At 29.6% G+C, this 17353-nt stretch overlaps 1 protein-coding gene across 1 annotated transcript in view; it reads left to right on the top strand.

Moving 5' to 3' along the window:
* LOC145269864 (macrophage metalloelastase-like) overlaps window positions 1–17353 on the top strand; it is a 72167-nt gene that overhangs the window by 46893 nt on the left and 7921 nt on the right. Inside the window, exons 4-7 of the mRNA XM_080125593.1 lie at window positions 491–591; window positions 5233–5464; window positions 14189–14347; window positions 15769–16113. Coding sequence (XP_079981719.1) covers window positions 491–591; window positions 5233–5464; window positions 14189–14347; window positions 15769–16113 — 837 coding nt within the window. The remainder of the gene's footprint in view (window positions 1–490; window positions 592–5232; window positions 5465–14188; window positions 14348–15768; window positions 16114–17353) is intronic.

Below are 17353 nucleotides of genomic sequence, written 5' to 3'. Positions count from 1 at the left end.
GTCGACATTTAAAAGTATAATTATTATTACAATGCTATGCATATTCAAGATGTTTATATTCAGTGTTGTCACCGGCATTTTTGGAAAAATCCTAAGGGGATTCTTAAATTGTATTTGTTATCTGCCCCTGCTAGGCACTCTCCTCGATATCCCAACCGAAAACCAAAAAAGTTATTCCGTCCTAGCAGCGCATAAGTGCCAAACATTTAAATTATTCGAAAATAGTTTTATTTTATTTATTTATTTATTTTGTAAATTAATCTAAATTTATTATTATTTTTTTAATTACGGTTAAATTAGTAAAAAAAATAAAAGAAGTAATTGGAATTTTTTCTTTTATAACTTTTGGTTTCAATTTGGTAAAGGAAATTTTCGATGAGTTCACAAATTTTACATGAAAAAATATATTTAATGAAGATATTTTAAATTGACAAATATAAAATCCGTAAAAGATTCACAGAAATCGTTCTTCATTATTCATTTCTTTCAGCTTCAAAATGGAACCACCAGATCGTGACGTACCGAGTCAGTGTTTACCCTGAAGAATTATCCCCGACTGAAGTGGACCTGATTATCGATAAGGCTTTTCAGGTGACATTCTTTTATTAAGAATATCAAATATTACCATTGTTTGCGATTAAAATGTTTTAATTATTTTAAACACAAAGGCTTTGGCAAATTTTAAAACAATATGACTAATACCGGCCTTCTCATGACTTCTTGATATAATTTCATATTTTTAATAAAAAAAAAAAAAATAACAAAACTGCTTAATCCATTTACGCAATTTTTAGAATATGAAATCTTCGTTCTGTAAATATTGTAGTTCTTCTTGTCTGTGTGCGTAAATTGAAAGGAAAGGTCTTACATGCCGTGAAAAATACTACATAGGAATTTGTAAATATGTAGTTCCTGCATGTCTGTGCACGAACTTCTGTTAGAATTTTAGAAATAGACTTGTAACTGCAATAAAAACTGTCCTTGCGTAAGTAGAATGCCCGGCGCACCAAAGTTCAAGCAAAGACAATATGTGGGGGCAATCCCACATATAAGACCTTGGTCAATGTAGGGGCAACCCTTCATACCAATTATCACTATCCAGCTCCCCTAGTTGGTCCCCATTTCCTCTTCACTCATCACATTAAAAATCGGCCTTGTGCCTAATTTGCTCGGTGCGGGAGCAAATAAATACCAACCCCACATATAAGACCATTGCCCTTGTGGCAATCAGTTATTGGTCAATGTAGGGGAAACCCTTCATACCAATTGTCACTATCCAGCTCCCTTACTCCCCGGGGAGCTGGTCCCCATTTCTCTTTCACTCTCCACATTAAAAAACGGCCTTGTGCCTAATTTGCTCAGTAGGGAAGCAAATAAATACAAACTGTCCTTGCGTAAGTAGAACGCCTGGTCCCTGCGGGGGCTGGACACCAAAGTTCAAGCAAAGACCATATGTGGGGCAACCCCACATGCAAGAGCATTGCTCTTGTAGCAATTAGTTATTGGTCAATGTAGGGGAAACGGTTCATACCAATTGTCACTATCCAGCTCCTCTACTCCCCAGGGAGATGGTCCCCATTTCCCCTTCACTCTCCACATTAAAAAACGGCCTTGTGCATAATTTGCTCAGTTGGGAAGCAAATAAATCCAAACTGTCCTTGCGTAAGTATCTCACCAGCATCGTGGGGTCTGTGATCATGCTTTTTATCCATAGAAAAACGAACTATCATGATTTTAAATTGAATTGCCAACGGTTGGGCAGCGTCCCTCTTGTGCACAACTTCTCATACAAGAAATTACATATAAAAGATAGAAACAAGACGGAAACGCGATCAAGTAGGCAAGAGATTATCTAGACAACTGCATCATCTGGAGATTATGTAGACAACTGCATCTTACTTGATCCTGCTCTCGACCGTCAACTACGCCTCTCATGTGATCTCGAACGTTCTTCGCATCTCTAATGTGATCGTCCTTTTTAAAGTCTTTATTTTTCTCTACCGGTGACGTCATTTCACATGCATTTGCATATGCGGGTCCGAATTATGTTATACATGTAATTGTTTTGGATTCAGAAATTAAAAATAAATTATATATATATATATATATATTTGAGATTATGGCTTTCCAGAGGTAAAATAAACAATGAAGTTTAATGAGGTTAATATAAGAGTGCTCAATACCAAAGTAGAGCAGGGTATACTCTTTATTTGTTTTTGCATAAGCAGTAATATCTTGCTACACAGTCATGAGCATGTTTCAGCCGGCTAGCTGCTAGTAACTAGAGACCTCTTCAGGCGATACAGCTTATAAGAAAACAAAATTTGCAATCGTATAAGCTGTACGGCCTGAAGCGATCTCTAGTTACTATTAACTAGATGACTGAAACATGCTCATGACTGTGTAGCAACATATTACTGCTTATGTAAAAACAAAGTGAAAGTATATCTCCCCGTAATTCGGTATTGAGCACTCTTGCATTAACCTCGTCAAACTTGATTGTCCGAATAGAAGCCATCATTCGGAATCGAATCAATTTTTTTTTTTAATCTTTTTCTTTTTATTTCATCACAGCATAATATTCCTATTTGCTTGCCTCCCAACGAGGGCAGAGTTAGATACAAGGTCGGTTTTTAATGTGGGGAAAATCCAGCTCCCCCAAGAGAGGCACCCTGGATATGAACAAAAATAAAAATTTAGTGATCAAAGTTAGAAAAGGTAAAGTGTAGTATCAGAACAGATACTACACTTTGCTCCTAGCCAAAAATGATTGTTATTAAAAAAAAATGTAAAGTCTGTGCAATCTTCTTCAACGGCGCTGCTAAAAATAGCCTATCCTGCCTTGACAGAGTACAAAATAGACTTCGTGGTTTGGTGGGGGATACGCTTTTGTCTTCCCTGCAGCCCCTCTCCCACAGAAGAGATGTTACGAGCCTGTTTTTGTTTTATCGTTATTTCCATGGCAAGTGCTCGTCTGAGCTCCAATCTCTGGTCCCCCCCTCGCCAATCCTTCATGATAAACACCCGTCTAGCTAAAACCACTGTCAGTAATTTCCCCCACTCTTTATCTGTGCTTAAATCAAAACGTAGATTCCATGGACATAGCTTTTTTCTGAAAAGTGCATTCTTGTGGAATTCTCTTCCGTTTGCCTGTTTCCCACCTGACTACAACTTGGAGGTCTTCAAGTCCAACATAAACAAATTCCTGATTAATCGCCCCCTTAAGTAAGACACTCTATCAAATCTCCAATACCAACTATTACTACGATATTATCCCATTGATTATTGTACACAAAATAACCCTTATCCCCGAGTGGCTTACGGGCCTTGATAAGTGGTGATCCTCATGTAAAAAAAAAGAAAAAAAAAGTTCTCTTCCATCCTCCACCATGGTAATAACACCAGCCATAGTTAAAAAGAAAACACAAATTGATTTTCTGATGTCCGGCCTTCTCGCTTGAATTAGTTGGTCTGTTTGTACAGACCAATAAACATGTTATTTCAAACTTAAATGTAACAGACCAACGAAAAGCGTGACAGACCAACGAAAAGTATGACAAATCGTCACATTTGAGCTGGTGCATCTGCCACTGGTCTCTCACTCTTTGACAGTGTTCAAAAGAGAATCGCCAACCTGATTGGTCCTAAACTGTCAGCTAAGCTTCAGCCTCTGTCCCATTGACAAAATGTTGCATCCCTCTACTTGTTCGCAAGTATTTTAATGGTGAATGCTCTGATGAACTACAAGCACTTGTACCCCACCCTCGATGTAAATACCCCCGACCAACCCGACAAGCAGCTAAATCCCACCCCTACACAGAAGAGATCCCTAAGTGTAAGAAAGCCTTCTACTGCAATAGTTTTTTCCCCAGAACTGCTAGACTTTGGAACTCCCTTCTGGGAATCTGCTTTCCCAACTGTACTAACATGCATGACAAGTTCAAGTGTAATGTGAACGGATATCTTGCTGCTCAACTCCCTTTATAAGATACCTACAACTTATGTCCTCGATGGTAGTTTTCTACTTCAAAGTGGCATTGTGCCTTGTTTGGGGTGAAAATTGAATAATAATAATAAAAAAAAAATAAAATCAATGAAAAGTGTGACAGATCAACAGAAAAGCGTGACAGACCACTAAAAAAGAAATATTAGGACACAAATTCTTAAATTCATCTCAAACTCTTTTCCATATGTTGGTCAATCCTGAGTGCATCTTTTCTGAGCTTTGTGAATAGGTAAGCTCCAAAAATTGAAAGAAAATATTTTATTCACTAAAATAAAATTTCTACATTGGAAAATTCTTAAGATCATCCTGTTGGTTAAATCTAAGATGGCAGCTTAAGAATCTTCCAACGTCGTATCATATGCTTGTTTTATGGGGATGGGAGTTTTTTCTGTCTTCAATAAGATTTATAATTATAGGGACAATCGTAACTTAGCTGAATAGTGTGTGTATGCGCTTTGTAGGTTTTGGTTGCTTGACAAGAAAAAAAATGACTACTCTCAGTTGCTTTTTCATCATTGTGTGTCAATAACACGGTTAACGCTTGAACCAACTTGCTTGTGTTTAAGTGAAGTGCAGAGAGGTCGAAAGGTTAAGACTGACAGGTTCCAAACTCATTGATTTTCATTGACAATGCGTTGCACCTACATGCTAGCATGGGTCACAAGGCAGGTTAGAGCATTTTGAGTGCGAACCAGTTAACAGGATTTTACAACACCACACATTTACCTTCAAATAAATAAACGATGTACACACGTTTCTAGTCAGTTAGTTGGGAAATCGTCTCTGATTCTAAGAAGATGAAAGACTTCTAGTAGGGGCGACGAGATGGGAGTGGATGGCACATAAACCGATAGCAAAATTTCCACTCTTCTTCTAAGGATGACGCAGAGAAACAGGGATGCAACTTTGACCACAAACTGAATAAATATCCAACTGTCCAGATAAATGTGATTTGTGTCTGTTGCTATGCATTGGTTCTAGGTGCACCGAATGTCAGGACACAAACTACTCAAGGACACAGCCAAGAGCTACGTTCTGCTTCATTTTTATAAACTCCTCATTGTAAAAAATGTCAAAACATGAGAGTTATTCCCCTTTTAACATATTACGAGCAGAGTTATTTCCCTTTTGACATATTACGAGCAGAGTTATTCCCCTTTTGACATATTACGAGCAGAGTTATTCCCCTTTTGACATATTACGAGCAGAGTTATTTCCCTTTTCAGATCTGGAATAATGTGACAACAATTCAGTTTTCTCGCGCAGAAATGGATCCTGTCGACATTGATGTGAAATTTTTGGCGGCAGATCATAACGACGGGGTTCCATTTGATGGCCCTGGAGGTTCCAATTCCCATGCTTTTTTCCCGAATGACAACAGTCCTGGATTGAGTGGTGACATTCACTTTGATTCAAGTGAGAAATGGAGTGTAGCGATGAACACTCCCCTGGAAATAGGTAAGTTGGATTTATAATTAAAAAAGTCTTCTTTGTGCCAGACTTGGCAGTATCTTCTATGTATTTATTCCAATTCATGCGGCCAGAAAACCTCATTACTCTGCATTACAACGTCTATCTATCTATCTATCTATCTCTCTATCTATCTATCTATCTATCTATCTATCTATCTATCCATCCATCCATCTCAGTCATCTATCTATCTATCTATCTCTCTATCTATCTATCTATCTCAGTCATTTATCTATCTATCTATCTATCTATCTATCTATCTATCTCAGTCATCTATCTATATATCTATCTATCTATCTATCTCAGTCATCTATCTATCTATCTATCCATCCATCCATCCATCTATCTATATGTATATGGATGAATGTTACATGTTTATCATCGTTTTGTCAATATTGTAAGATTCATACATATACATATATGTATATATGTATATATATACATATATATACATATATGTATATATATGTATATATATACATATACATATATACATATATATATACATATACATATATATATATATATATACATATACATTTCCCTAAAACCTCTAGTTTTGATGGGGGGATACTAAAACTTGCTGCTTGCTATGATTTCAAACGATCTGAAATAACAGCAAGGGGAGACTTGATTCCAAATATTTCTCATATGTTATATCTCCCCTCTTTTGGAAATAGGATACGATTATGAATATCTCCAGTATCAAATAATCCTTTTACACTGTGAAATTTAATTTATGTATGAAAACCAAAGAGGGGAAATATAACACATGAGAAATATTTGGAATCAAGTCTCCCCTTGCTGTTATTTCAGATCATTTGAAATCATAGCAGCAAGTTTTAGTTTCCCCTCCATCAAGGCCAGAGGTTTTGGGGAAATATCGGATATTTTGTAATTCATATACAAAACTATGAAAACAAATGACTATGATTGAAACATTTTATAGCCGTAAAAAAGGTGCCAAAAATAGGCTCTAGATGATGGATGATCTCCTTAATGTGTAACCTTAAAGGCAAATGTCACATAGGCTACTACACAATTCAGGTCATTACCTTTCCAACGAGCCTTCATTTGTTAAATTCTGACAATTGTCTCTGAGATTTGGAACTTATAAAATTGCCAAAAAAGGTGGTACAAATTGCCCCAAAAAGTGGTTTATATGTATATATATATATATATATATATATATATATATATGTACTAGTATGGGTACCCAGCGTTGCCCGGGACGACATGAAATTCTGTTTGGAACACACCTGCTATACTAAGGATATTAATCATTTTAATCGTGGGCAACGCCGATACTCCCACAAAAATTTCAAACGGGTAAAACATGCAAATGTAATCGCTCAAAAAAAAAAAAAAAAAGTACGGTATACTTTCTCCATCAGATATTTTGGCAGAAGTGATATAAAGAGAAGAAGCTATTCTCCAGATATTGAGCACTTTTTGTTGCCCATGCCTTGGATCCCCCTCCCTCCAAAAAATAAATGAATCAAAACAATTTTTGTTTCAATAAAAATAGTAGCGAGTGCCTGAGCGACCTACAAATAAATAAATTAAATAAATTAGCCGCATCCGTAGGCTCGAAACTGAAATGTGAAAGAAAGGGAAAGGTAATTTTCAAAAAGTTTTTATCCACTGTACCACGAAGGCTGATCACCTCATGGGCGGAAAAGAAATAACATTTATAAACAATAATGCATATGTGACATTTAAGTGAAATTTAAGAGAAAAATGCAATTCCTTTCACTGGCTAAAAACACACAAATCAAATCCTTTCAGTTTATTTGTAAGTGTTTTGTAGCAGCCGACACAATTACCTCTCCTGAAAATTTTTTTTTTTTTAATTAAAAAAAAAAAATGCAAGACATTTTTCTGTCTACACAGAATTATTTTTTTCATGCTAGAAACTTAGTAAATTATTTAGTGAAGAGTTTTTGTTTTTATGTTTAGAAGTTTACAGGGGAAATAACTCTGTTTCTAAAAAGAAGTTGATGTCAGAAACAATAATTCCAAATAAATTAAATATATTATCAATATAATTGTCATTTAAAGTTGATTACATAACAATCTTAAATAGAACACTTAGAACAATTCTCTCGCTAGAAATATTAATAACATATATTATAATAATATCTAACATACAGCTATTTAGTAAAATTGATTTTCCTTACTATTATATGCAAATGAGGTGATCTCTTAACTGTATATTTTGCAAGAATCATACTATATCTAGAAATTAATGAAATAATAAAGTAATGGATCTTTTGTATATATTAATCGAATTGTGAACAAACAAACAAACAAACAAACAGACAGGAATACGAATTTATATATATATATATATATATATATATATATATATATATATATATATATACATACTTGTAGCCAAATGGAATATTGAAATGCTCATATATTTGGTTCTATGGGACGAAACTACATGAAAATTTGCTGGCATTTTGAAGATTATGATGCTATTCTATGGTTAAAATTGATAACAAAGAACTTATATTCCTGATTCCGATACAATTACCGATTCTGATTATTTATAAATCCCTCAATCTTTAACTATAAAGTTGTTATTTCTTCCTGATTACCGAAAAAAAATAAAAATAAAAGAAACTTGTGAGGGATAATCTATAGATTTTAGTTTTACTGATATTTTAAAAATCAATAAATATTGATTATTGTATTTTTACTTTAAAAATCAATAAATATTGATTATTGTATTCTTACTTTAAAAATCAATAAATATTGATTATTGTCTTCTTACTTAAAAATCAATAAATATTGATTATTGTATTCTTACTTTAAAAATCAATAAATATTGATTATTGTATTCTTACTTTAAAAATCAATAAATATTGATTATTGTCTTCTTACTTAAAAATCAATAAATATTGATTATTGTATTCTTACTTAAAAATCAATAAATATTGATTATTGTATTCTTACTTTAAAAATCAATAAATATTGATTATTGTATTCTTACTTAAAAATCAAGAAATATTGATTATTGTATTCTTACTTAAAAATCAAGAAATATTGATTATTGTATTCTTACTTTAAAAATCAATAAATATTGATTATTGTATTCTTACTTAAAAATCAATAAATATTGATTATTGTATTCTTACTTAAAAATCAATAAATATTGATTATTGTATTCTTACTTTAAAATCAATAAATATTGATTATTGTATTCTTACTTTAAAAATCAAGAAATATTGATTATTGTCTTCTTACTTTAAAAATCAATAAATATTGATTATTGTCTTCTTACTTTAAAATCAAGAAATATTGATTATTGTATTCTTACTTTAAAATCAATAAATATTGATTATTGTCTTCTTACTTTAAAATCAATAAATATTGATTATTGTCTTCTTACTTTAAAATCAATAAATATTGATTATTGTCTTCTTACTTTAAAATCAATAAATATTGATTATTGTCTTCTTACTTTAAAATCAAGAAATATTGATGATTGTATTCTTACTTTAAAATCAATAAATATTGATTATTGTCTTCTTACTTTAAAATCAATAAATATTGATTATTGTCTTCTTACTTTAAAATCAAGAAATATTGATGATTGTATTCTTACTTTAAAATCAATAAATATTGATTATTGTCTTCTTACTTTAAAATCAAGAAATATTGATTATTGTCTTCTTACTTTAAAATCAATAAATATTGATTATTGTCTTCTTACTTTAAAAATCAATAAATATTGATTATTGTCTTCTTACTTTAAAATCAAGAAATATTGATTATTGTCTTCTTACTTTAAAATCAAGAAATATTGATTATTGTCTTCTTACTTTAAAAATCAATAAATATTGATTATTGTCTTCTTACTTTAAAAATCAAGAAATATTGATTATTGTCTTCTTACTTTAAAAATCAAGAAATATTGATTATTGTATTCTAACTTTAAAATCAATAAATATTGATTATTGTATTCTTACTTTAAAATCAATAAATATTGATTATTGTCTTCTTACTTTAAAATCAAGAAATATTGATTATTGTCTTCTTACTTTAAAAATCAAGAAATATTGATTATTGTATTCTTACTTTAAAATCAATAAATATTGATTATTGTATTCTTACTTTAAAATCAATAAATATTGATTATTGTCTTCTTACTTTAAAATCAATAAATATTGATTATTGTCTTCTTACTTTAAAATCAAGAAATATTGATTATTGTCTTCTTACTTTAAAATCAAGAAATATTGATTATTGTCTTCTTACTTTAAAATCAAGAAATATTGATTATTGTCTTCTTACTTTAAAATCAATAAATATTGATTATTGTCTTCTTACTTTAAAATCAATAAATATTGATTATTGTCTTCTTACTTTAAAATCAAGAAATATTGATGATTGTATTCTTACTTTAAAATCAATAAATATTGATTATTGTCTTCTTACTTTAAAATCAATAAATATTGATTATTGTCTTCTTACTTTAAAATCAAGAAATATTGATGATTGTATTCTTACTTTAAAATCAATAAATATTGATTATTGTCTTCTTACTTTAAAATCAAGAAATATTGATTATTGTCTTCTTACTTTAAAATCAATAAATATTGATTATTGTCTTCTTACTTTAAAAATCAATAAATATTGATTATTGTCCTCTTACTTTAAAATCAAGAAATATTGATTATTGTCTTCTTACTTTAAAATCAAGAAATATTGATTATTGTCTTCTTACTTTAAAAATCAATAAATATTGATTATTGTCTTCTTACTTTAAAAATCAAGAAATATTGATTATTGTCTTCTTACTTTAAAAATCAAGAAATATTGATTATTGTATTCTAACTTTAAAATCAATAAATATTGATTATTGTATTCTTACTTTAAAATCAATAAATATTGATTATTGTCTTCTTACTTTAAAATCAAGAAATATTGATTATTGTCTTCTTACTTTAAAAATCAAGAAATATTGATTATTGTATTCTTACTTTAAAATCAATAAATATTGATTATTGTATTCTTACTTTAAAATCAATAAATATTGATTATTGTCTTCTTACTTTAAAATCAATAAATATTGATTATTGTCTTCTTACTTTAAAATCAAGAAATATTGATTATTGTCTTCTTACTTTAAAATCAAGAAATATTGATTATTGTCTTCTTACTTTAAAATCAAGAAATATTGATTATTGTCTTCTTACTTTAAAATCAAGAAATATTGATTATTGTCTTCTTACTTTAAAAATCAAGAAATATTGATTATTGTATTCTTACTTTAAAATCAATAAATATTGATTATTGTCTTCTTACTTTAAAAATCAATAAATATTGATTATTGTCTTCTTACTTTAAAATCAAGAAATATTGATTATTGTATTCTTACTTTAAAATCAAGAAATATTGATTATTGTCTTCTTACTTTAAAAATCAATAAATATTGATTATTGTCTTCTTACTTTAAAATCAAGAAATATTGATTATTGTATTCTTACTTTAAAATCAATAAATATTGATTATTGTCTTCTTACTTTAAAAATCAATAAATATTGATTATTGTCTTCTTACTTAAAAATCAAGAAATATTGATTATTGTATTCTTACTTTAAAATCAATAAATATTGATTATTGTCTTCTTACTTTAAAAATCAATAAATATTGATTATTGTCTTCTTACTTTAAAATCAAGAAATATTGATTATTGTATTCTTACTTTAAAATCAAGAAATATTGATTATTGTATTCTTACTTTAAAATCAATAAATATTGATTATTGTATTCTTACTTTAAAAATCAATAAATATTGATTATTGTCTTCTTACTTTAAAATCAAGAAATATTGATTATTGTATTCTTACTTTAAAATCAATAAATATTGATTATTGTCTTCTTACTTTAAAAATCAATAAATATTGATTATTGTCTTCTTACTTTAAAATCAATAAATATTGATTATTGTCTTCTTACTTTAAAATCAATAAATATTGATTATTGTCTTCTTACTTTAAAATCAAGAAATATTGATTATTGTCTTCTTACTTTAAAATCAATAAATATTGATTATTGTCTTCTTACTTTAAAAATCAATAAATATTGATTATTGTCTTCTTACTTTAAAATCAAGAAATATTGATTATTGTATTCTTACTTTAAAATCAATAAATATTGATTATTGTCTTCTTACTTTAAAATCAAGAAATATTGATTATTGTCTTCTTACTTTAAAATCAAGAAATATTGATTATTGTATTCTTACTTTAAAATCAAGAAATATTGATTATTGTATTCTTACTTTAAAAATCAATAAATATTGATTATTGTCTTCTTACTTTAAAATCAAGAAATATTGATTATTGTCTTCTTACTTTAAAATCAATAAATATTGATTATTGTCTTCTTACTTAAAAATCAATAAATATTGATTATTGTATTCTTACTTAAAAATCAATAAATATTGATTATTGTCTTCTTACTTTAAAATTAATAAATATTGATTATTGTCTTCTTACTTTAAAAATCAATAAATATTGATTATTGTCTTCTTACTTTAAAAATCAATAAATATTGATTATTGTCTTCTTACTTTAAAATCAAGAAATATTGATTATTGTCTTCTTACTTTAAAAATCAATAAATATTGATTATTGTCTTCTTACTTTAAAAATCAATAAATATTGATTATTGTCTTCTTACTTTAAAAATCAATAAATATTGATTATTGTCTTCTTACTTTAAAATCAAGACATATTGATTATTGTTTTCTTAATTTAAAAATCAATAAATATTGATTATTGTCTTCTTACTTTATAAATCAATAAATATTGATTATTGTCTTCTTACTTTAAAATCAATAAATATTGATTATTGTCTTCTTACTTTAAAATCAAGAAATATTGATTATTGTCTTCTTACTTTAAAATCAATAAATATTGATTATTGTCTTCTTACTTTAAAATCAAGAAATATTGATTATTGTCTTCTTACTTTAAAATCAAGAAATATTGATTATTGTATTCTTACTTTAAAATCAATAAATATTGATTATTGTATTCTTACTTTAAAATCAATAAATATTGATTATTGTCTTCTTACTTTAAAATCAATAAATATTGATTATTGTCTTCTTACTTTAAAATCAATAAATATTGATTATTGTATTCTTACTTTAAAATCAATAAATATTGATTATTGTCTTCTTACTTTAAAATCAAGAAATATTGATTATTGTCTTCTTACTTTAAAATCAAGAAATATTGATTATTGTCTTCTTACTTTAAAATCAAGAAATATTGATTATTTTATTCTTACTTTAAAATCAAGAAATATTGATTATTTTATTCTTACTTTAAAATCAATAAATATTGATTATTTTATTCTTACTTTAAAATCAAGAAATATTGATTATTGTCTTCTTACTTTAAAATCAAGAAATATTGATTATTGTCTTCTTACTTTAAAAATCAATAAATATTGATTATTGTCTTCTTACTTTAAAATCAAGAAATATTGATTATTTTATTCTTATTTTAAAAATCAAGAAATATTGATTATTGTATTCTTACTTTAAAATCAAGAAATATTGATTATTGTCTTCTTACTTTAAAAATCAATAAATATTGATTATTGTCTTCTTACTTTAAAATCAAGAAATATTGATTATTGTATTCTTACTTTAAAATCAATACATATTGATTATTTTCTTCTTACTTTAAAATCAATAAATATTGATTATTTTATTCTTACTTTAAAATCAATAAATATTGATTATTGTATTCTTACTTTAAAATCAATAAATATTGATTATTGTCTTCTTACTTTAAAATCAATAAATATTGATTATTGTCTTCTTACTTTAAAATCAATAAATATTGATTATTGTCTTCTTACTTTAAAATATAGAAATATTGATTTTTTTATTCTTACATTAAAATCAAGAAATATTGATTATTGTATTCTTACTTTAAAATCAAGAAATATTGATTATTTTATTCTTACTTTAAAATCAAGAAATATTGATTATTTTATTCTTACTTTAAAATCAAGAAATATTGATTATTTTATTCTTACTTTAAAATCAAGAAATATTGATTATTTTATTCTTACTTTAAAATCAAGAAATATTGATTATTTTATTCTTACTTTAAAATCAAGAAATATTGATTATTTTATTCTTACTTTAAAATCAAGAAATATTGATTATTTTATTCTTACTTTAAAATCAAGAAATATTGATTATTTTATTCTTACTTTAAAAATCAAGAAATATTGATTATTTTATTCTTACTTTAAAATCAAGAAATATTGATTATTTTATTCTTACTTTAAAATCAAGAAATATTGATTATTTTATTCTTACTTTAAAAATCAATAAATATTGATTATTGTATTCTTACTTTAAAATCAATAAATATTGATTATTGTCTTCTTACTTTAAAATCAATAAATATTGATTATTGTCTTCTTACTACTAGCAGTAGAAATTTTGCTTTAAACAAAATTTAAAAAACATAATTAAAAGAATAATCTTGGCATTGGAAAGTAGGCAACTTTTTACCGATTCTGATATCGATTCCGATATCCCATAAAATTCCGATTTTTCTGATTCTTGATTCCAATTCCGATTAAGCGTCCCAACACTAGTAAACAGTAAACCCGCTGTTTTTAACTTGTTGTCACTTTATTCTATTCGTTTGGATATTTGGAAAGGTTCAACCAGTCTCTTTTGTTTGGCTGTACATCAAATCGGACATTCCCTTGGACTGTTCCACTCCAGGACAAAACACGCTTACCTGTGGCCCTTCCTGAACGACTGTAACAAAACCTCGATGACCCCTGACCACATTGAAGCGCTACGTTTTCTGTATGGTAAGTCTTTGCTACAATTGATCGCGAATGCATTTTTTGTCGGACATGTCTTCATGTTGCATATTGAGTTCAGCAACGCCAGAATTATCACTGGTTGCGCACACATGCAGTGGATTATAAAGAGACATTATAAGCGGGGTTAAAATGCAAGAAGAAAGTGCAAACATTGTAAAAAATCTCAACACTGATATTCAAAACAATCAACAATCAATGGCTGAGAAAATCAAACGAATTCCTGACGAGAAATATTCAATATAAACAAATGTCACCAGGATGAATGCAGAATCCCTTTCCATGCGCAACATGGCACTACAATCATCCCAATATTATACAACTAATGATAGAGCAGCCGCTCTAAGCACTACCAAAGAGTTAGGGCTTCTGTACTATCAGTCAGAAACAGCAGCCAGAAGCAACAAAAATCAACCCAATCCAATTGCATTTGCATATATGGCACTCAAGCTACCCCAAACTGCCTAGTTTTAGGGGATAGGGTGTGGCAGGAGCGGGGAACAGTGTTCATTGCCCTAGTCAGGAAACAAGATCGTCCATTGGGTGTTTCTGTCGAGTCCCTGTGATCGCACCTCTGCACCGGGTTAATAGGCAAAGAAGGAGTATGAAAGCCAGGCGATTGATAGAGCCTATCTACTCCTTAAGCAATTTAGGTTTGCAAACCGGTAATTTGTTCGAGTCACCAGGTCTAGGAAGGTTGTTGTCCAGGACTGAAGAGGCCACCTTCCCTAGGTTTAGCTTCAGAATTTTCCTTCTCCTAGACGGATGACCTGGAAGATTTATAGGTCAATCAGCACTGAGAGGGTTAGCCCCGCGCCTGGGTTCTAAACCAGGTATTTCTACGACCCTGCATGGATAGTTAATGGGTTAGTTATTAAAGGTAATATATCTACTGAAAAATTGCAATTAAAAAGAACATTGCTATGATTTTAATTTCATTGTTACTGGAAAAAGGGATAAATAAAAATTCATGAAGTGGAAGCATGTTGACATGATCCCAACTACGCTATTACAAAAGTGCTCTGCTGAGGATGTTCCAGCCAGTTATATGTGGTAATAAAACTTCTCAAATGCACTTGTGATGTTAGCCTGTGTAAGGTGTTAACATTGGTCCAAATCGCCTGTTCCTTCTTTCATCGGATTATTTCGATTATCGAAACTTATCGAAGACATTCCGATACAAAACTTAAGGACACCACCACACCACCAGGGACATAAAATACCTTCGTGTAAAATTTCATAAAAATCAACCGTTTTCGCATCCATCTATAGGGAACGCACTAACACACACACACACACGCACACACACGCATTCACACACACACACACACACAAAGTTTCTTTTATATAATAGTAGAGATATGTTAACGTGTTAATGTCAAACCAATTTTGATAATTTTCTCCTGTAGCTGACCGAACAAGTCCAAACTCAAATTCATCATTCCACCGAGAAGACACAGTCGAGGGCGTACATTCAGGAGGTCAAGCACCGCCATCTTTTGATCCTGTGACCACCACATTGACAGCAGACAAGTACTGGTGGAGCCGCAACCCATACAACCGTAACCGCCACACCTCTGCCCGACCTGTCGGGACTACCTGGCCCTACTGGTATCGAATTTCACGTGGAAACACGCCCAGTACGCCACCAACGAATTTTGAGCCGTTCCCAACAACGCCTAGACCTCAATACTGTGATGGGCGCCTCGATGCAATGACCGTTGCTACTGACCACAGGACGTACGGCTTTAGAGGTTTGTATTTGGGAGGACGGGATATCTTCTTTAATCTTCCTCTGTTCATGTAACATCACTTTACCCGCGTTCAGGAGTCGGACATTTTCTGATATTTTGTAAACCCACAGTTGAGCAGATTAGCTATCTCCAGAATCCATTTTATACAGTTTTTCTAATTAATAATTTGCTTGCAAGTTTTTCTTGGCCGGTCAATCTTACTGCGATTCGAAACATTAGTTCTTTTTATTAATTGATTTTTTTTGTGTCATCTTATTTTAATATTGTATCTTAACTGCCGGTCACTTAGGACCGTTTCGTTGATCCATATGTAGTCCTGTGATCGAGGATTGCATAGATTCCTACTTGTGATGGCATGATGCAGTGGCGTACCTATGTAAAATGGCGCCCATGGCAAAGTTTGAATGTGCGCCCCTTCTTAATAATTTATACCTTAGATATACCTAACTACTAATTTTAATTTTTGTCAAGCAATTTTTGCGCCCATGTCAGAGTGGCACCCATGGCACGGGCCATGCCTGCCATACCCTAGATACGCCACTGGCATGATGCCAATATTTTTCTCGATTCCGATGCAATTACCGATTCTTTACTAAATTCCCGATTTCAATTTTTTATAAATCTCTTAATATTTAACTATAGAGTTGTTATTTTTTCCCATTTACCGTAAAAAAAAAACATGTTAAATGTGCAGATATTTTCTCAAACGCAAAAAAATACTTGTGTGGGACATGATCTATCGATTTTAGTTTTACAATTTATTTAAAAATCAATAAATATTTATTATTTTATTATTATTACCAGCAGTGGAAGATTTTGCTTTAAATAAAATCAAACAAAAATGAAATTAAAGAAATCGTTTCTTGGCATCGGAAAGATAGGTACAATTTTTTCCAATTCAGATACCGATTCCAACATCTGTAAAATTTTCGATTCTCCCGATTCCGATTCCAATCAATCGTCCCAACACTAATTTCTTTGGTGTTAACACAATTTAGGTAAGTGGTCAATGCTGTCGGCAACCCGAAAATGCTCTATATAACCCTTTCAGCGTATCAAATTTAGGGTAACTTATATGCAAATATAGTGCAAAACTTTGGCCATATTTATCGTCCTTAAAAGTGTTTAATTATTCCATAATTAATTAAACTTCATTAATAAGTTAATGAATTAATATTTTACCAACAAATTCCTCATCGTGTCACAGTTAAACGTTAATCATTTTTTTTTTTGTCTTGGT

This window comes from Euprymna scolopes, chromosome 45 (genome assembly GCF_053919585.1).
Source record: "Euprymna scolopes isolate OS-2025 chromosome 45, ASM5391958v1, whole genome shotgun sequence".
Lineage (NCBI taxonomy): Eukaryota > Metazoa > Mollusca > Cephalopoda > Sepiida > Sepiolidae > Euprymna > Euprymna scolopes.
The sequence above is the reverse complement of the archived record's forward strand: the minus strand, read 5'-3'. Positions and strand labels throughout refer to the sequence as shown.